The following is a 21,746-nucleotide window of genomic DNA, read 5'->3' as shown; positions in this document are numbered from 1 at the left end:
AGTCCCTGCAGGGGCTAACGGCATATCCTCCTCTACCTGCGGTACTCAGTCAGCGGCCGGCGGTTCCTCTTTGACACTGGAGCCCAGATCAGCATCATCCTGGCCATGGCTGTTGAGTCCAGGAACCAATCTCATGGACCTCCACTCCGTGTGGCCAACGCAACGGCAATCGGACGTATGGAGACTTCCTCCTCGCACATGCACTTCTGGTGGACATTCGAGGTAGGCGCCGGGTGAATACCCGTACCTTCCAGACTGTTCACCTCGACGCCTCCCGCTTGGAGTAACTGCAGATGGCCACAATCAGCATGCCCAGAGACGAGTACCTGTGAATCCTGGACGAGTTCCTGATACTTTGCAAGCCACAGTTTTCCGCTGCCTTGCCATGCCAGGCGGTGTTCCACCACATCCCCACCCAGGGCCCACTGGTTCACACCAAGGCACGCTGGCTTCTGCCTGACAAGCTCCAAGTAGCAAAGTTTTCGCACCCGTTGGAGCTGGGTATCATTCGGCAGTCCGACAGCCCGTGGGCCTCGCCACTCCACCTGGTCCCGAAAGCCTCCGGCAGCTTGCATCCCTGCAGAGACTATTGGCGGCTCAATGAGCAACCGTTCCTGACCGTTACCTCATCCCTCACTTCCAAGACTTTACGGCCAACCTGCACAGGGTTTTCTCCAAGGTTGACCTGGTGCACCCTGAGGACATACCCAAGATGGCCATCATCACCCCCTTTGGCTTGTTTGAATTCCTGTGCATGCCGTTCGGGCTCAAGAACGCTGCTCAGACCTTCCAGCACCTTATAGACTCTGTGGGCAGGGCCCTTGATTTTGTCTTTATTTATTTGGACGACATCCTCGTCGCCAGCAAAGACCAGGCGCAACACAAAGCCCACCTACGCGCCCTTTTCTCCTGGCTGGCCGATTTCGGCCTTACCGTAAACCTGGCTAAGTGCCAGTTCGGGAAAGAGTCCATGTAGTTCCTGGGCCATACCATCAAGGCCGAAGGAGCCAAGCCTGCCACTGTGAAGGTCGCCGCTATCAGGGACTGCCCACGCCCGGACAGCCTCAAGGGGCTACAGGAGTTCGCGAGTATGGTCAACTTTTACAACTGCTTCATCCTGGGAGCTACGCGCATCATGCAGACGCTATTCGACCTCATCGTGGACAAACACAAGACTCTCGCTTGGAACTCAGAAGCCTGTGCTGCATTTGAGGACACCGAGGATGCCCTCGTGAAGGCCACCACGATCGCCCACCCACACACTGACAAGCATATGGTACTCTCTGTCGATGCCGCTGCCACAGCCCACCCCTCCAGGTGCCATCCTGGAGCAGCAGGTGAATGGACATTGGAAGCCGCTGACATTCTTCAGCTGCCTCCTCCGCCCACTGGAACACAAGTAGAGTGCCTTCGACGTGAATTACTGGGCATGTACCTCCAGTGTAGTTCTCAGCCAGATCCCGGCTGGGAGTATAAGTGCAGCCCAGCAGCCTGCAATAAACTAGTCTGGTCACTGAGCTCAACCCGTCTGGTTGTGTGTGTGTGTTATTGCAGGAGCAGGGTAGCTGCTTCTACACCCGGTCGTATTTTAAGTTAATCGCCAAAGGGCAGATAAGTGTTTTGCTCACACCTTGATGGAAGCTCAAGCCCAAAACGTTGGTTATGCATCTTTATTTTAGTTCTTTCAAGTCTGCTTTTTGACCTGCTGAGTTTCTCCAACATCGTGTTCCTACCAATGGCAGTTTGCGAACTTCCGAACAACCACCTCTTGGTGTTTATTGGGGGACAGGGCGACGTCAAGCAGCAGAATGTAATTAACGATTGGTTCATGACAGAGTCAATTCAGAAATGCTCTTGCCTGAAACTGAAACCATCCCAAATAAAAAGACAACTCTTGTGTCTGACCGAATGAATTTTGCAAATCATAGACTGAAATAGCAAAATGGCAAGAAGTGAAGTCGAGGGAACTTCCGTTATTTATCACGTTGCTGTCAACACTTGGTGATTTGCCAGTTTTCCTTTCGTCTCTGGAGTTGCTTGCCTGACTCGGGTCGGACGGCTGAGTTCAATGTCGATTTCAACTTTGGAGACCAATTGACGGGAGTCGCGCTGTTGAGTGGCGCATTTCAAAACCCACGGGCGTGGCTCCGTTTTTCAATCCCAGCAGAATGAAAGCGGAACGCGGTGGCGTTGGCAAGTCTCCGGTCGGAAATCCCTTGTCGTTGGGACGGAAACTTTAATTCTGGGTATCGACTCTGCTCGATGAGGGCCCAGAGGGTCCCTCACCAAACCATTCTGACCTTGAACGAGCCGCACACCGAATGATTTTTGTTGATGTTGCCTCCGTACAAACATCAGGGGTGTCCAATCATCAGATAATTGACGGACTATGGCGGACTTCGAGCAACTGGAAGAAAAGCTCAAGAAGCTTATCGTTCGGCTCCAAAACTTTGATCAGGGAAAACAACTCAATGCCCTGCTTCAGATTTTGGATGATTTGATTAATCTTACCACTGTTGAAAACGGTAACCGGACTGAGAATTTCTGCATAAATGTCATTATTGTTGGACGAGAGGTTAGATTTATCTGCTCAACTTTGGGTTTTTTTTAAATATTTTAAACAGCCTCAAGTTTGTTCGAAAATAAGAACGTCCATATTCCGCTATTGGTGGTTCTGGAATCTTTTGCGAATGTATCCAGTATTCAACAGGTTGGCTGTGATCTCTTGTTTTCAATCGTGTTTCTTAGATATTTAAATACAGTGATGGTGCCAATGCGCAATATTTGTTTTGTTTCATTGCCAATTCTGAGTTTTAAAATTTCCTCTATTACGGAAGCAAAATTTTCTCAGTTTTGTGTGATTTGTACCATTTCAAATGAAATACAGAATATCCTTCGATTGGTGTTGCAGTGTGAGAGTTAGGAGCCCAGTGGACCCCAAATCCCCCAGCAGTAGATATTCACCAAGACAAATGGTTACTTAAACAAGAGTTGTTTTTAATTAACTTTAAACATGAAAATAGAATCAAACTTTAACATGGTCATGACCAGTCTCATAGTTGTTAGTAAAGAAATGTTGGACCTCGATTAAAGGTAACAATTCACTGAGTATCACTCGTAAATGGAAAATCCAAATTGCCACCATCAGTAGACATGTTTCCTGATTTTTGCTCTTTAAGTCTGATCCTTAACACATTAATTTTGGGCATGACTCATTTGTCCTCGACATTCCAACCCGTAGAAATAGTTTCTTGTACTGAAGATCTTGAAAGCTTATCATCAATTCATCTTTTAAATTTGAATGAAGGTCTCAATTCCATGATTTAAGCTTTGGAGTAGACGTGTAATTCAATCTGAGTTGTCAGAAAATTGGTTAAAACTACATTGTGGGGTATATAATTATCAGAAAGCTAATAGCAGTCCTTTGCTTCATGAATTACATGGTGGGGGGTGGAGATATCATAATTGGAAAGATTTCCGGTGATATCAAGGTAAAATCAATAAATTCTTCTTGGAAGGAATGAATTTAAAAGAAACATGCTATTAATTTTGCCACACTTGCACTAATATCCACCCCTGCAAATCACTTGACGCAAATGGGCTAAAAGTTCTCTATAGCATTTACTCCGACCAAAATATTTGCTTTGATTGTCAATTGTCTGTGAGTGCAACAATTTTAAAAATTATATTTTTTTTAAAAGTTAGGGTTTGTATCAGAATTAATCTTGGATGACTTTCTGGGGTTGATGTTTGGAGGTGAGATGAACAATCTCCTCTCCTAGTTTTCGACATTAATGGCTTAGAATACTTGTATCTACTTTCTTAGTGTGAGAATTAAAATCTATTTTAATTTTTCCACAAAATTTGAAAACATGGTTCCATAGCATCTTTAAGATCCTGAATTGACAGATGGCCAATTCCATTATCATAAGACAGGACCTGGCCAAATGTAGACTGGGAGGAGCATCTGACAGATTTTTACAAGAGAAATAGTGAGAGTTCATTGGTATTGCATTTCTGCACAAATATTTGGTAAGGGACAGCTGGATGTTGAGAGGTATTGAAGGCTAAAAGAAAATTAGGGAAGCACCTGAGAGGTGTTTTAAAAAAAAAAACAGGGAAGGCCTTTCAAAATCATGAAGATGCTTAAGAAATTAAGAGGTCAGAAAATGTAAGAGGTATGATTAGAACATTCACAGACAACATTATAGAATATAGATAGTGTTGGATTGCAGCACAAGTTGATGTTGAGGCCACAGAGCAGCTGTTGATGGAGTTTAATTCAAAGTAATGCACTTTACAAGGGGATTTATAAGGTTAAGACCTACACAATTAATGATAAGGGTCCAAGGAGCTTGACATTTAGTTTATGATTTCAAGGATTCTGAAGATAGCGCAGCATAGATGGATGAGGTTTTGAAGAAGGCTGAAGGGAAATTAGTCTTTATCAGTGGGCATAGATTATTACGCAGGGAGGTTATAAAACATGGCTTAAGCCAGACCTGTGCCGCGTTATAGGAAGGATGCATTTCCATTGGAGAGAGTGCATAAGGATATGGTCAGGGACTACAGCCACAGTCCACAAGAGCCAGCATTCACTTGGATGCAGCTCTCTGTTTGCATGTTCAGGTGACAGAAAGGCGTCTTCTCCACAGCCACCTGAATGTCCCAGCTGCACTCTCCCAGCCGCATCTGCTGGCGCATTATCTGTGTCCGAGCACCTGAAAGCTGCTAGGGATGGAGTGTTTAAGTTAAGTGGAGAGGCTGGATTTGTTTTTGTTTGATCTTAAAGAAATTCTGATTGAGATGTACAAAATCACGAAGGGCACAGACGATAGGAAACTCGTGCTGCAGGAGAGGTCTCTAGAACTAGGGGACGTAGATTTTGGGTAATGGTTAAGAGATTTTATGGTGATTCAAGGAAGAATATTTTTAATCCAGAATGTGTTTGAAATTGTGAATGCACAGCCTAAGGAGATGGAGGAGGGAAGTTCCTTCACAACATCCAAGTGCTTGAATTGGCAAGGCCAAATGCTGCAGACAAAGTGCTAGTAAACAGGGTTAGTGTAGATGGGTATTTGATCATTGGCATGGATCTGGTGGATTGAGGGGCCTGTTTCTGTGACCTTATGATTCTATGACACTGTGAACATCATTATGAAGTTTTCTCTCTTCCCCAATTACACATAATATTGTGATTTATGTATTTTAATGAGACTAAGGTTTAAATTATTTTGCAAAAAAAAGTAGACTGAACTGAACAATGTGGATGACCTGTTTTTGTTGCAATGTATTTGACTGGATGTGTTATTTTTATTTTGACCAGACAGGTTGGTCTTTATTCTGTAAACTGGTTGAACTCTTCCCAGAGATAATTCACAAATTAGCTGCACTCCAAGAGGTGGGGAAGGAATGGCATGTACTTGGTGTGCACCAGTGAGTACTCTCTCCATTCCCAATTACAGGATGAAATGTGTGTAAAATAACAGTCCATTATTGAAATTCATTTTTGTGTTCTAATGAAAGTGAAATATGCCAGATATTATATTTCTAAGTTCATAGTAATAGTTTCGGTTCCTCTTTAAGTAGTATTTTAAGAATGTTAGATTTGGTAATTACAAAGTGAAATCAAAATATAATCTCTGCAGTGGCTACACAGACCATTGAAGTAAATTTATGCACTTTGGCATAATCAGATTTGTCAATAACAGTTTAAGAACAAATATATTTTTGTTTTCCTTAATATTGTGCCATCTTCCACATGTGACAGGGGACAATACAGAATATCCTTCAATTGGTGTTGCAGTGTGAGAGTTAGGAGCCCAGAGGACCCCAAAACCCAGCAGCAGTAGATATTCACCAAGACAAATGGTTACTTAAACAAGAGTTGTTTTTAATTAACTTTAAACATGAAAAGAGAATCAAACTTTAACATCAGTATTGATTTACTTAACCTAACTTAACCCCCTTCTAATTCTAAGTGCACATGTATGTAATGTGTTTGTAAGTTCTTTGGTTCACAGTCCAATCTCACTTCTCATTCCTCTAAGTTCACTGGTTCCAGGCAATTTTTATACTGTGCACAGAATTTAACATTTATGGAGTTCACCAGGCTTTGATGCTTGAAAGGTAAATGGTTACCGCTCAGGAAGGTTCTTGTCGGTTTTCAGAGAGAGATTTGTTATTCCAGGACATCCACAACTAATGTACTTCCATCAGCCACTCGAGTGTCTTGCTGATGAAACTTGCCCCTTCAGTGTTCTCCAGATGATAACATCTTTCTTTCAGGTCATCACAGAGTTCCTTTCTGTTTTTCTTATTCCAAGTGAAACATTAAACAGCCAGTCCTCTTCTCTTGCATGAACCACAAGGGCTTTGACCAGGCTGAACTAAGCACTCGCAACCTGTCTTCCAAATGGGATTTTCCACAAGCTTGCTAGCTTGTCCTGTTCCAGTCCCAGCTGCTGCTGTTGACTGCAGAACTGATCTCTGTCTCTTTCTCTAAGAGAAGAAAACCTGTTTGACTCTCTTTGCTTGCAAAACCACATGACCCTCTTAGAGTCTGCGGCTCAGACAAGTTCTTCCATCTGTTGCCTTTTTGTAAACAGCAATCTATTAGTGAAGTCTCGTAGGCACTCTCCAAAGGTTTTGGAAAGGCTCTGGGGCTGACATGTCTAGTATGAACCACAAGGGCTTTGGCAAGGCCGTCTTTGGAGAGGAGTCACGTGATGGAGTTGTGGCCGGTAGGGTAATACCAGCCCTCTCCAGAAAAGAAGAAAAAAAAGTGAAGAAAAGACAAAGTTCAATAAATACAAAATATAAGAAATAAAAGATAAAGTTGTAGAGAAAAGAAAGAAAATGGCACCCAAGAAGGAAAAAGTAAAAACAATGGGAACAAAAGAAGAAAAGATGTTGGAAAAGAAAGGAGAAGGCCTTACCTGCATGAAGAAACAGGGGGCCGTGGTGGAGAAGAGCACCGATCTCCAAGGTTGGTGACGGCCCCCCCCCCCCCCCCCGATCGCTGGACTGCAAAAATGGCTCTCTGAGCCAAACAAAAGGGCACAACTACATATGCGTGAGAAGTCGCACCTGCGCAGTGTGCAAACTAAGGAGAACACTGACGGGAGGGGTCTCAGCTGAGGAGCGGGCAACCACAGCGCGACCAGTTGAGGGATGCCCGACACGAGGGCTCTCAGCTGGAAGAAGAGGAAATTGGCAGAGAGGGAGTGAAAGGAAAGAAGAGCAGCAGCAGGAGGCTCAACAGATGAGCAGCTCAGAAGAAGAGGACCAACAGCAAGAGGCCAAGCAAGAAGAAGCCCAGCAAAGTGAGACAAGCAACTCATCAGGAAAGTCAGAAGAGATACAGATACAAAGAAGAGAAGAAGATTACACAAACACAGGTTACGTCACAGAAGAAGAGGAAGAAGAAGACCAAGATCTTCACAAAGAAATAGAAGGTAAAACAGATGGACAGACTTATAGATAAAGCTTTTTTTTCCAACAACAAATGAGAGCATTAAAAGAATGGTTGTCATTAGAATTTAGTGCAATTAAAAGAAAAATGAAAAGAACAGAAGATAAAGTGCAAAGATTAGAGCTAGTCATGACAGAAATAGGGAAAGAGTAGAAAATGTGGAAGAATGAGAAATGGCTGTAGAAATGGAAGTAAATGACTTAAGAAGAAAATTGGAAGAAAGTGATTTTAAAAAAATTAAAGCGTCACAAGAATTGTGAGCTCAGAAAATTGATATGTTGGAAAATTATAATTGGCAAAACAACATAAAAATAGTGGGCCTGAAGGAAGATGAAGAAGGCACAGATATGAAGGAATTTAATGGATCCCAAAAGTCCTGGGAACGACAGAAATGCAGGAAGGAATAGAAATAGAAAGGGCACACAGAACACTAGCTCCGAAACCACAGACACATCGAAAATCAAGATCCATTTTAGTAAAATTTTTGAAATATACGACAAGAGAAAATATACTGAAGCGGGCAAGGAATAAAATTAGAGAAGACCATAAACCATTGGAATACAAGGGTCAAAAAATACTTTTTTACCCAGACATAAGTTTTGAACTCTTCAAGAAGAGGAAGGAGTTTAATACAGCAAAATCGATCCGATGGAAAAAAGGTTATAAATTTATGTTAAGACATCCAGCTGTGCTTAAAACATTTATCCCTGGGGAGCAAAATAGACTGTTCTCGGATCCGGAGGAAGCACAATAATTTGTAGAATGCTTGCAGGACAGAAGGAGAGATGAAGAGATGTAACAAGAATGAAGAATGACGATAAAACATATATAAAGATGTAAAAACAATGTATAAGTAAAGAACTGAAGAATGGAAAGAGAAGGGAAGAAACTATTTTCTGGTTGTGGGGAGAGAATAACCGTCACTGCGAAATCAGTTGACGCTTACGAGCAGGTTCACAATCCAAATGGAAAGGGGAGTTGTGGTTGCCCGACAAGGGATAAGGGGCAACTCAGAGAGGGGGCGGTATATTTGGGGTGAAGGGAATATTAGATGTGGGAGTTGTTAGAGTATTTTATGTTTTAAATGTGTTATCATACATTGAATTTAAAAAGGAAAAACTGAGAGATGAAAATGGGGAAAAGGGGGTTGGTGGTGGTGAGGAAGTGGAAATGAGGTGTAAACAGGATATGAGATGGCCATGTTGAACTATATGACTATAAACATTAATGGAATACATAACCAAATTAAAAGGAAGAGGCTATTAAATTTACTGAAAAAAGAAAAAGTGGATATAACATTTGTGCAGGAAACGCATTTCACTGAAGTGGAATATAATACCCAGTCTCTGGGTAGGGCACGTAGCGGCAGCATCATATAATTCAAAAGCTAATGTATTCCATTGGAAAAAATAACATATAATTTAAAAAATAAAGTCACATTACTTTGAACAAATTTGGAAGCCATACATGGAACATAACAGAGAGGGCTTGCCTCTGACCTCCACCCCCTAAAATGATAAGAAGACAAAATGACTTGATCCAGTGTGTAAAAGTAGATGACACAATTTTCTTGTTTATTTTTCATTGTGTGATGACATTATTTAATGGTTTTATTGTATGGAATATGTTGAAAACTTATTGGTTTTGGAAGGGTTGGGAAGGGGGGGAGGGAAGGTAGGGAGGCAAAAAAGTCAGAAAATACCACTGTATATTTAATGAGAAACGTTTGTAAATATTTTGGTTGATAAAATTCATAGTATGAAAAATAAAAACATTTTAAAAAATTTAAAGCCTTCTTACAAATTAGGGCATTCCACAAGCTTGAGTGTGCCCTGTTCAAGACCCAGCTGCTGGTTGTAACACTGCAGAACTCTCTCTCTCTCTCCCTCTCCTCTCCTCTCCTCTCCTCTCCTCTCCTCTCTCTCTCTCTCTCTTCCCCCTCTCCTCCTTGCAAAACCACATGACTCTCGGAACACCAAGCACTCTTCCTGACGGAAGCACCTCCGAAATTTTCATGTTGCCTTTAGTAAACAACAAACCATTAGTGAAGTCTGTTGAGCACTCATCAAAGCTCTTGCAAAAGCTCTGAGGCCCTGATCTGTGTAGCATGGGGCAGAGCTCCAGTATTTCAAATAAGATCTATTTTAAAGTGTTTGTATGTAACCTATAAACCTTTCCCAATTTTTCTCCCAAAAACTCTGTCAAAGTAAAATTCGATTATTAACAAAATTGGAATGTATTTTTTAATTTGAATGTTTAAGTGCTATATAAAATGAAATTTAATTTGTTATCTGACATTTGAATAATTCCATTTAATTTTTTTCTGCTTTTGCAGTTTTTAATATTCAGGAGTTTTTGTTTGGTCCATGTGAGTTCTTGCTCATGAGTTATTCCAATCTCAATTAGTTTGTACATTTTCTATTCTTCTGGGTCATAACTTGATTCTTTTAATTTTTCATTTTTTTTTTCATTTTGTTTCACAACTACCAATATTAACCCATTTTATATCTGTTGATCGTGTATTGTACCAATATCCTCTGGTAAATTTCCAATGGGAATATCTTTTCCATTTGAGTTTGGATGGTGAATTATTCTTCAGAACATATTACAACCAAACCTGTCAATGAATTTTGATAGGAATTTAAAAAAAAATACCTTCAATAGTAATTTGACCACCTCGCTTGTGTGGAAATAAAATAATCCCAAAGTACAATTTTGAAGATGAGCAAAGGAGGTGACTTTGGTCTTCATATCCACATTGATACACAAAAGTTTGGTCATTTAAGACTGTCTTGTAGAATGGTTCCGACCGGAAACATTGACCATTCTTTTTCTCCCACAGATGCTACTTGACCTTCTGAGTGTCTCTAGCAGATTGATGGTTGTTCCAGATTCAAACATTTTCAATCTCTGTGTGCCTCCAGTTTTTATTTTCCCTTCCTAGCCTGTGGGTTGTGAAAGTGTTTGGCTAACTGATATATTCTGGTAATAAAATACCAGAATAATTCTGGTTCTCCCTTCAGCTATTAGGGTAATTTCAGAGGTTCAATTCTATTGAAAAATAAGATACAGGTACATTTGAAAGAAATGTTGAATAGAAAAAGCAAAATCTTTTTTCATTGCTGTATTTACTATTATTTTCTTCCCTTGTTAATATTTTAGACAGATCCTGAATTTGTTGTCAAATTACAGTTTCAATCCCACCATACTGCTGCTTGGCCTTGAGGTATTACTACTTCTTATTCAATCAGGTATAGTAATCTAATTAAATTCTGAAATTTAAGCCCAATACAACATTTATTGTCCAGCTTTAATACTCTTTCAAATCAGTATGATTATGGTTATATGATTTTAATCCAATGTAACTATCTCACATTTGGCAACTATTTAGTTAAAGGAAAATGTATAAATAAACGACAGAGATTTGTTCAGAAATTGGAAGTTGGGAAATTATGCAGAATGGTTATGATCTGTGAACACAGACAGAGATGTTATTTGTTGTTTTAGTCAGAAATTGGTATATAGATTTAGAACAATCATTCCCAAAGTGGGCGGCAGCACTGCAAAGATCAAAGGAGCTGTGAGGAAAAAGGGGGTGGTCAGGGGACGGTGAGAAAAAAGGGGGCAGTCTGAATGTTCCTGGCAAAATCTACCCGCAATACTCATTGTGTGCTATCCGTCAGGTGAGGAGGAGGAGGAGAGGGGGTGGGGGTGACAGCTGGGGTAGTGGTATATAGCAAATAAATTAGTTCACTAAGTTTTATTTGTGAAATACATGCACTTATTTATAGTGTTAGATTAGTTTGTTTTAAATTTGCTGTAGATCTAATACCAAGAAAGAGGTGTGTGCTTGTTGTATGTGTGTGTTTTTTTTGGGGGGAGGCACGAGGGATGTGGCCTGGGAGCCAAGGAGGTGGTAGCACAAAAAAGTTTGGGAACCACTGGTTTACAATATAAATTTTATAACACATTCGGCTATTCTTTACTCATCATATTGTCATTGAATGACTGTTCATATTAATGCACCCAGCTATGAATTATGTTCAAGGAGGTCATCAATCCTTGATGTGGTTTTAATCATTAAATGTCATTGGTATCAATAAAGATGATTTCTTTCTCTTTCAATCTTTTTTATTAGTTTTTATAATAAATACAGTACAGTAAAGGGAACAAAATTGAAAATACAAAATGATTTCTTTCTGCAAAGTTATAAAAGTTGATTAAGTTGCAATTTAATATTTTCTTTCTGATGATCAGTAGGTAGTTGTGTTTAGTCACAGACCAAACAATTTCAGATTGACTTTGTTTAATTTTCTTGTATCCCATTTTATGTGTGATCACTTAATCTCATAGGCTTTGCCAATTAAAAAGTCACTATTCTCACTTTATAAATCCGGATCATCTCAAAGCTATATTGTCATTCAATGAAATCGTTATTGATCCAGACATCAAATCTGTTTTTTTGATCCTTATTCGTGTATGTTCAATGCTGATCATTGCCTTGGAATTTTCAGATGACTCAGCATTCACACTTTAATTCTATCTGAGGTTCATTTTGGAATAAGATCAAGGGATCAGCATTTAACCTAATTAATTGGGAAAATCACATAGAACACAAATTAATGTTTGGAACGAGTGGTTATTTACTGAACAATTGCTGCCTATTTAACAACTGGCATTATCATTATGAAACAGTACACGAGCACCAATGTTCATACTTCCTCACACCATAGAGGAAACCTATTCAATCTCTTGAGTTTCTGTCAGCTCTAAAAGTAATCTAATCATTTTTTCCCCCATTTTCATCCCTCATATATTCAATAAGAGTCCTGCACCCACTGACACAATAATTAATTTACAGTGGGTAATTCATCTAATGATCAGAGTAGCTTTCAAATGTGGAAGGAAACCAGTGCATCCAAAGATCAGAAATGATTTCAAGTTCATGGAATCACTTCTTGGGATTCAGATGATTGTTAGAATGCAGCTGATTATTTTTCCACTCTCTGATGTCTTTTAACTCTCATTAATCCTGGATTAGATTTTCATTCTTGGATTAGCACAGTTTTGGTCTTATTACTGTCATCAGTAGAGGTGAATTTCTCCTTGGGTATTGTATGATGTTTAAGATGCATGGTCATCATTTGGATGTGGAAGTCAAAATAATATCTATAAACCAGTTATTTTGCTGATAGGTTAGATTTGGATCATAAATAGTTCTGTTTAGTGTCACATAATGTGGTGGTTAATATTTACGGAGGTACAAAGGATAACTGGAAACTTGAATTAAGTATACAAGCACAAAATTGACAAAAGGGTAGAAATTGGATGGGGCCTTTCTTTTGAAATCCAGTTAATAGATTTGTGTCAATGTTTTTTGCCCCAAATGCTGACCATTCCATGAGTGAAGAAAGTTTCTTAACCTCATTTACACATAATGGAGTGAATGATTAATGGGTTGGCCCTTGTTCATGGATGATTATTTTCAAATGATTAAATATTTGTCTATTTAGCTCTGCTTTTTTAAATGTTATATTGATGTAGAGTTGTGATTTGGATGACGTACAAACATCTGAAAAGAATGCTGCTTTGATATTCAAACTGCAGATGACATTTCGTTATTAATTCAAGATGAAGAAATTGATGTTTTTTCTGTGGTTATTGATGGGATGCGAAGATTTGCTGAACACTGTGAAACCCAGATGCATGGATGTCAAGTGTTGTATGGACTTCTAGAGAAAGGTATTACAATGGAAGAATTATTCAAGAGGAATTTGAAATAAAATAATTTGTTGTGCAAGTGGAAATGTTGGCATCTATATTTCTTGGTGAATTGTTATTTTTTCTAAATATTTCTGTTGAACAATTTTATCTTGGTAATTTTTTCTGCATTTTGATTGTTTAATACAGAAACTAAAGCTATTTTTTAAAAATGTGTAGAACTGTAAAGACAATGAATTTCAATAACCCATCCATTCCAATGATGGGAAGGCATATACATGCAATTCTGTTCAGATTAATTCCTAAATATGTACATTCATATCCTTTCCTATTTCCTTGATATCTTGTCAAATATTAAAACATAATGGATTTATTTCCTCTCTTACTGTAATTTTTAATTGCTGTTTCTGCATTTTTTCCTTTCATTTTGTGATCTTTGAATGTAGTGGTTAAAAATATTGAAATCTTCAAGTGTAGAGTTCAAATGTTGGCTTTGCTTTCATTATGCAAGTGACAGAAAATAATAGTCTGTGGCAGCTCACCACAAGGCAGGCGAACCGGCCCCACTTGAAAGCCACGTGGCGGGGCAGCCAGCCAAAATGGCGCCATCTGGGGATTCCCTTCCTTCCAGCTCGGGGCTCAGAAACCTGAGGATCATGTGATGCCCGGGTGACATCAGCGCCCTCCAGTGCGGTTCTCAGCCAGGTCTGGGCTGGGAGTATAAGTGCAGCCCAGCAGCCTGCAATAAACTAGTCTACTCACTGAGCTCAACCCATCTGGTTGCATGTGTTATTGGAGGAGCAGTGTAGCCGCCGCTACAATTGGTGACCCCGAATGGTTCAAACCTATTTGAATTCATCATGAGTGAGCCTGGGATCACCGCTATAGCTGTGAAACTGCCTGAATTCTGGGTTCAGGAGCCGGAGACATGGTTCAGCCACGCGGAGGCCCAGTTTCAGCTCCACCAGATTTCGTCCGACATGACCAAATTCTACCATGTGGTCACTGCCCCAGACCAGGCCATCGGCAGACGCGTGCTGCACTTGTTCAGCACCCACCCGCCGAAGACAAATATGAGACCATCAAGCAAGTGCTTACCCTTGGACTATCCAGATACCAGTGTGCCGCTCGGGTGCTGCACCTCGACGTCCTGGGGGACAGGTCCCCGATGGAGCTGATGGACAAGATGCTCATGCTCATGGGTGAGCACATCAACTGCCCACTTATCGAGCGCACCTTCCTCAAACATATGCCCGGGGACATCCGCCCGCTGCTGGTTCAGGAGAGGTTCACTGATCCGAGGAATGTCACCCAGAAGGCCCAAGAGCTATGGCTCGGAAGGCTCAGTGGTCCAGCAGGTCACGAGACATGGGCATGACCATGCCAAGCCCGCCCCTAGCGCTATGGTAGAGCACCTGGCCCCTGCAGGGGCTCCCAAGTGCATAACCAAGGCCACAGCATCCGCTTCAGGCCTCTGCTTCTACCACCAGCGCTGGTGAGCCAAGGCTCGGAAGAGTCGTCAGCCCTGCTTGTTCCAGGAAAATGACCAGGCTGTCCGCTGTTAATGGTTGTGGCGGCTGGCCTAAGACACAGTCTTCTCTACCTGCGGGACTCATTTAGCGGCCGGCGGTTCCTCGTTGACACTGGAGCCCAGATCAGCGTCATCCTGGCCACAGCCATCGAATCCAGGAACTGACCTTATGGACCTCCCCTCTTTGCGGCCAACGCAATGGAAATCTGGACGTATGGAGAAAAGACAGTCCACTTCCAGATTGGCCAACGTAATTTCACATGGAGGTTCACTGTCTCGTCCCTCCTGACTGCCATCCTGGGTGCAGACTTCTTCTTTGCACATGGGCTTCTGGTGTACATTTGAGGTAGGCGACTGGCGGCCGTTTGTCTCGAGGCCTCCCACTCGGAGCAACCGCAGATGGCCACGATCAGCACACTTAGAGACGAGTTCCAGCAGATCCTGAAAGAGTTCCCGACACTCCTCAAGCCACATTTCTCCATTGCCTTGCCACGCTGTTCCACCACAACCCCACCCAGGGCCCGCCAGTTCACACCAAGGAACACCGGCTCCCGCCTGACAAGCTCCAGGTAGAGAAGGAGGAGTTTTTGCACCTGTTGGAGCTGGGGATCATTCGGCGGTCTGACAGCTCGTGGGCCTCACCGCGCAACTTGGTCCCGAATGCCTCCAGTGGCTTGCGTCCCTACAGAGACTATAACAGCTCAATGAGGCAACCGTTCCTGACCGTTACCCCATCCCTCACATTCAAGACTTTACGGCCAAACTGGATGGTGCAAGGGTTTTCACCAAGGTTGACCTGGTGCATGGATATCACCAGATCCCAGTGCACCCTGAGGACATACCCAAGACGGCCATCATCACCCCCTTTGGCTTGTTCTAATTCCTGCGCATGCCATTCAGTCTCAAGAACGCCGCTTAGACCTTCCAGCGCCTCATGGACTCAGTGGGCAGGGACCTGGATTTCGTTTTCATTTACTTAGACGACATCCTCGTTGCCAGCAGAGATCAGGCGCAACTCAAGGCCCAACTACATTCCCTTTTCTCCCGGCTGGCCGACTTTGGCCTTACCATCAACCCGGCCAAGTGCCAGTTCGGGAAAGAGTCCATGAAGTTCCTGGGCCATACCATCACGGCCAAAGGAGCCACGACCTCCGCTCCGAAGGTCGCCGCCATCAGGGAGTTCCCACGCCAGACAGCCTCAAGGGGCTGCAGGAGTTTTCGGGTATGGTCAACTTTTACAACCGCTTCATCCCGGGAACTACGTGCATCATTCAGCCGCTGTTCGCCCTCATTGGAGCAAAGCACAAGATGCTCGCTTGGAACCCAGAAGCCTGCACCACTTTCGAGGCCACCAAGGATGCCCTCGTGAAGGCCGCCATGCTCGCCCACCTGCACACTGACCTTGATATGGCACTCTCTGTCGATGCCTCTGCCACAGCCATCGGTGCCATCCTGGAGCAGCAAGTGAATGGGCATTGGAAGCCGCTAGCATTCTTCAGCCGCCTGCTCCTCCTGCCGGAACTCGTATAGCGAGTTACTGGGCATGTACCTGGTGGTGCGGCATTTCCGCTATATTTTGGAGGGGAGAACTTTTACCATCTTCACCGACCACAAACCCCTCACCCAGGCGCTTGCTATGGCAAAGGAATCCTGGTCGACCCGCCACCAGCGTCACCTCCTCTTTGTGTTGGAGTTTACCACCGACATTCGGCATGAGGTGGTGAAGGACAATGTGGTTGCCAATGCACTCTCGCGACCGGCCATCTGCGAGCTGACGCTCGACTTCGACTAGCTCGACCAGGACCAGAAGTCTGATGAGGAGACGAGGGCCTTCAAGACTGCCATCACCGGCCTGCAGTTCTGAGACTTCCCGACTCTGAGCGGCGAAGGCACCATCCTGTGCGATATCTTCTTGGGCACCCCGCGGCCAGTGGTTCCGCAGCAGTGGCGCAGGCAGGTCTTCCGTAACATCCACGACCTTTCATATCCGTCCATCAAGTCCACGGTCCGGATGGTGGCAGAATGGTTCGTATGCCATGGGCTGCGGAAGCAGATCACGGGCTGGGCCAGAACATGCACCCATTGCCAGACGTCCAAGGTGCACAGGCACACCAGGGCACCCATACAGGAATTCGAGCATGTCGGGAACGGTTCAGCCACATTCACGTGGTCATCGTCGGGCCCTTGCCCTTTTCCTGGGGCAACTGTTACCTGTTTACGGTGGTGGACTGCACCACTCGCTGGCCCGAGGCAATCCCGATGCCAGATGCCTCCATCGACTCCTTCTCTCAAGGCCTGTTGCATGGTTGGGTCGCCCAGTTCGGCGTCCCAGCTCACCTCACCAGCGATCGAGTTGCCCAGTTCACATCTGTGCTCTGGGCACAGCTCACCAACAGGTTGGGGATACAGCTACACTGCACCACGGCCTACCACCCGCAGGCCAATGGACTGGTCGAACATTTGCACCACCACCTTAAGTCGGCGCTCATGGCCCGCCTCACTGGTTCCGACTGGATGGACGAACTGCCTTGGATGCTCCTGGGCATCCGCTCCACTCCCAAGGAAGATCTGCAGGCGTCATCAGCTGAGCTGGTCTACGGTGCACCGCTGGCACTACCTGGTGAGTTCGTCAACACACCTCACAATCCCCAGCGGTTGCTGCCCGAACTACTTCCTCACCTCGGGGCATGCTTGGACTTGTTTGAACCTCCACCGCCACCCAGGCATGGCACCCGCCTGTCTCATGTTCCTGCGAGCTGCTTTCCGTGGAGTTTGTTTTTGTTCAGTGGGGCCTGACTGCGGCACTTCTGCAGCGACTGTACAAGGGGCCGTACTGGGTTATACAGTATTCCGGCTCGACGTTAACGCTGGACTTGGGCGGCAGGCATGAACTGTTTACCATGGACAGGCTGAAGCCAGCGTACCTTGATCCCACTGAGCCCGTGATTGTTGCCCAGCCCAATAAGTGAGGCTGCTCGGCAAAAAAGAACATTGGTGCCGGTTCTGGGGTGGGGGTGGGTTATGTGGCAGCTCACCATAAGGCAGGTGAACCGGCCCCGCTTGTAAGCTACGTGGCGGGGCAGCCAGCCAAAATGGCGCAATCAGGGGGTTTCCCTTCCTTCCAGCTCAGAGCTCAGAAACCTGCACTTGGGGACCACATGACGTCTGGGGTGACGTCAGTGCCCTCCAGCGTGGTTCTCAGCCAGGTCCGGTCTGGGAGTATAAGTGCAGCCCAGCAGCCTGCAATAAACTAGTCTGCTCACTGTGCTCAACCCGTCTGGTTGCGAGTTTTATTGCAGGAGCAGTGTAGCCGCCATTACAAGTCCTTATTTTCATTATTTTCTTTAAATCTGTACATACCCATGCAATAATTGATCCTGTGTAATAGTGGACCCTGCCCTTTTTTGGCCCAAATGTAGCATATTTTCCATATGACTCACCAACCCATCCAAGATCATGGCTCCTTGACCATGAGCCCTTGCCTCAGCCCCCCACCCATCCAAGCTCCTGACTCCCCACCCATATGAATTCCCGATGCACCAACTGTGGATCCTCACTCTGGCTGCGCAACCACTGGAGGTCCAGTCTGCAGATTCACGCCATGGTCACCCGCCCACTGGAGCTTTTGATGCCCAACTGCTGATCTTCACTGTGGCTGCCCACCCACTGGAGCTCCCAATGCCCCAGCTTCAGATCCTCAACCTGATTATCTGCCTGCCTAGCGGAATTCCTGATGCCCCAAACGTTGATCCTCTCCCCGTCTGCCCACCCACCGGAGCTCATGATGACCCCACCTACCTGCCCACCAGAGCTTCCGAAGCCACAGACTCTCTCCTAGGCCCCAGCCCCCCCACCCATCCATGCTCCTGACACCCTGAACACAGACAGCACCTGGTTCTGGCCATGGTCAAAAATATGTGTGTAAAAGTCAAACCCTGAAAATTTGACTCAAAAAACTCAAGTGTTACACGAGGGTATATGGTATATTTCAATATACGTCCATAGATTGTGGCATGAGCAACAGCACCTGCAGTTTCATGGAACTATGGAATAATACAACACAAAAGAAGCCTTTGTGTTGACTCCTTGAATGAACTATCCAGTTGATTATGGTCTCTTGTTTCTTTTCCAGACCTCTGAATATTTTTTATTTCAAAAAATGATCCATATATCCCTTGATCCACTTTTACCACCTTGTGTAGATAATAATTTATGATGAGCTTGCTTTGTGAATATTTGTTGTGTCATTTCTGCTTTTTCTTAATTTATGTTACATATTATCTTACATTGGATGGGAGGCCATTTGGCCCATCAAGTCATTGCTGGCTCAGGGCATTTCCATCTGTTCCATTGCTCTGCAACCTTTTTCCTCTCTTTTCCCCATCAATTTGATACAGTACTTTCAATGGGAGAATGTGATACATAGGTTTTAATATGTCTCAGTTTTATTTTTTTAGTGGATATAATTTTTCCAGGCAAGATGTTTCTTCCACATTCGAGATTTTAATTGATTTGCAAAATTGAAAATGAATATGCTGTGAACAGTTGGTCATTTTTGTGTGTATTTTTGATTTTCTTTTCAGCTTTCCAATTAAAAGGTGCTCCAATAGCCCCAATTAATTTCCCAGAAAATAGTGAGCAAGAAATCTCTTGTCTAAATTTATGATGTAAATATAGAAGAATTCATTTTTACCTATTATTATCCGAATCCAATTGTAATCATTGTTTTCTCTCTCTCTCTACTAACTTACTAATATTTTTTTCTGGAAACCTGTTCCTCTACTTGCTTCCCTACCTGGCCTAAAGTGGAAGTACATCATATATTTTCCTTGATTGTAACTTAATGGATTCAAACTTTGAATTCTCCAAGACATTAGTTGAGATTGTATTTTTGGTCTACATTGCTATCCACAAAGCCCACTAAAGCAATTTTTTAAGCTTAATTCTTGTACCCTTCCTGCTCTTTGAGCCAGATCTCTTAATGTTGTATCATGATCTAATTACTTGTGTCTGCAAGTTAAAATGATCACTGTAGTTGTATATGTTTCTTTAGCCTATCTCTTTTCAAATGTGATTTATTTCTCCTCTGCATTTTGAAGCTTCTTGTAGATATTTGACGGTGCCTCTTCCTTCCCTCATCCCTCTCCCCCACAATCCATCACCATTCCTGCACATTTCCATCCCTGCAAAATGTTTTGCAATTCCTCCTGTACAGAGAATTGTCCCAGCCTCATTGATGAAACCTGCCCCTCAATTAATTTTGATGCCTGTCATCTAATGTTTGATATTAAGTTTCAGATGAGCAAGTGCTTGAATTTGTGGAAGTGGAAGATCACTTAGTCATTCTGAAAGCCATAAAAAACTTCCCAGAGCATGAGGGTACGGTATTGAATGCTCTGAGGGCTCTACTTCCTTTGGCTGGTTCACGTAAGTTTTCTAGCTTGATAATTTCTTGTCTGAGCTTTATCAAGCAGTTAAAAATTATAACTTTTATAGTTGCCAATTTGCTATCCTTTAACTGACCTAATAATTGCCAAGGTATTGAAAATTTTAATTGTGGCATTGAATTTATCTCACTGCTCATTGTGACCGACAATGTAATGAATTTTCAAGAAAATTGTATGAAGGAGCTAAAATTTATTTATTTGGACATTGGGAATATATTTTCTTATTTTCAGAAAATAATGTAGAAATTCTGATGTCTGGAACTGAAAAATGTTACAGTCTGGTAATGGATGTAATGACAAGGTTTCCCAGTAGCGAGGCAATTCATGAAATTGGTTGCTGTTTATTGCAAAGGTTTGCACTTGGTGAGTTTAATTTCATTATCAACTTCACATTGCTAGTTAAATAAAACCAAGATATGTTGAAATTTATCTTCCTGAAGTGATATTAGAATTAATGAATGAAATTCATATTGTGTTTTTCAGATAATTTTTGTAGTATTTTGGTTACAAATGGAGCACACGAAATTGTAATTGAAGCACTTGAGAAATATCCGCTGAATGGTACTTTGCAAGCTGCAGCTTTGAGTAGTATCGCTCTTTTAAGTAAGAAGCATATTCAAAAATATTTGTAAAATAATTCAGTTGAAGCTTGTTCAGAGATGTGGAGCAGAAATTCGTGTCTTCCCAATGCTTTTCTTCATCCTTCAAAAGTCACCTCATTACTAAGGGTCCTATACTTGTATTAATTTTAGAGACCCTGTGAAAATAATTTGGAGACTCCCTATTTCATTCTCTTTTCTCATTTTTATTCATCAGGAAACGTCAGTCCTCCAATTTTCTTTCATAGAATGAAGAAAATTGGTATCTCAGCAGACAGGAAAGAATTTTCCCTTCCACCTCATGTTTAGATTGAAGCTTCACTGTGATTGATGAGCTGGATAATTTCTTCTAAGTTTAGATGAACTCCAAATGAATAGGATAGATGTACTAAACAGACACATCTCAGAAGCTTATTAAACATCTCCATTTAAATATCAGTCATATTTCAATTTTAAAAATCTGAATAAATCTGAGTTTTTAACATTTTAGTTATTTACCTGCTCAAGCTTTTGAATTGGCAGAGCCTGACTTCTTCCATTTGAGCTGAATTTTTCATCAAAAAATTCTGGGTTCGAGTCTTGCTCCAGAAAATTGAGCCCAAGTACTTTAGATGACTGTTCAATGCAAAAGTGTGGATGTATTGTACTCTCTGATTATTGCCCTTTGCTCTTTGTAAGAGGCTGCTATGTCATGTGATAAAGGTCCTCTTGATGTTCTGAAGACAATAAAGCCAAGGCAATTTTGCTTAGCTGGACAAGATCTTCCCCCCCCCCCCCAATCCACATATTCCCCATTGGCCCATATTTACTTGGGCTGGATCCCTTTGCTGATTTTTGCTAGCTGAAACTGTCTTGGAACAGAGTAGTATGGCTTTGAGTCATACAAAAGCTTGAGTAATGTGGTTGGGTCAGAACATGCATTGAACAGAATGAACACAGATCAATGCCTGCTGCTTTGCTTCATGTCAAACATC

The 21,746-nt window shown here is 42.8% G+C and overlaps 1 protein-coding gene across 4 annotated transcripts in view; it reads left to right on the top strand.

Annotated features, from left to right (window-relative positions):
• Positions 1 to 1,845: 1,845 nt before the first annotated feature.
• Positions 1,846 to 21,746, top strand: part of lrrk2 (leucine-rich repeat kinase 2) — a 145,414-nt gene continuing 125,513 nt past the window's right edge. For 2 of the 4 annotated variants that reach the window (XM_069910024.1, XM_069910023.1), the window contains exons 1-8: positions 1,847 to 2,525; positions 2,625 to 2,710; positions 5,327 to 5,436; positions 10,637 to 10,725; positions 13,082 to 13,216; positions 20,019 to 20,153; positions 20,405 to 20,536; positions 20,657 to 20,776. In XM_069910024.1, the coding sequence (XP_069766125.1) occupies positions 2,390 to 2,525; positions 2,625 to 2,710; positions 5,327 to 5,436; positions 10,637 to 10,725; positions 13,082 to 13,216; positions 20,019 to 20,153; positions 20,405 to 20,536; positions 20,657 to 20,776 (943 nt within the window). In that variant the 5' untranslated portion in view covers positions 1,847 to 2,389. Of the gene's footprint in view, positions 2,526 to 2,624; positions 2,711 to 5,326; positions 5,437 to 10,636; positions 10,726 to 13,081; positions 13,217 to 20,018; positions 20,154 to 20,404; positions 20,537 to 20,656; positions 20,777 to 21,746 lie in introns of those variants that run through there. The other 2 variants (XM_069910021.1, XM_069910025.1) reach the window with 2 other exon arrangements.

Source organism: Narcine bancroftii, chromosome 13 (genome assembly GCF_036971445.1).
Source record: "Narcine bancroftii isolate sNarBan1 chromosome 13, sNarBan1.hap1, whole genome shotgun sequence".
NCBI classification, from domain to species: domain Eukaryota; kingdom Metazoa; phylum Chordata; class Chondrichthyes; order Torpediniformes; family Narcinidae; genus Narcine; species Narcine bancroftii.
The sequence above is the reverse complement of the archived record's forward strand: the minus strand, read 5'-3'. Positions and strand labels throughout refer to the sequence as shown.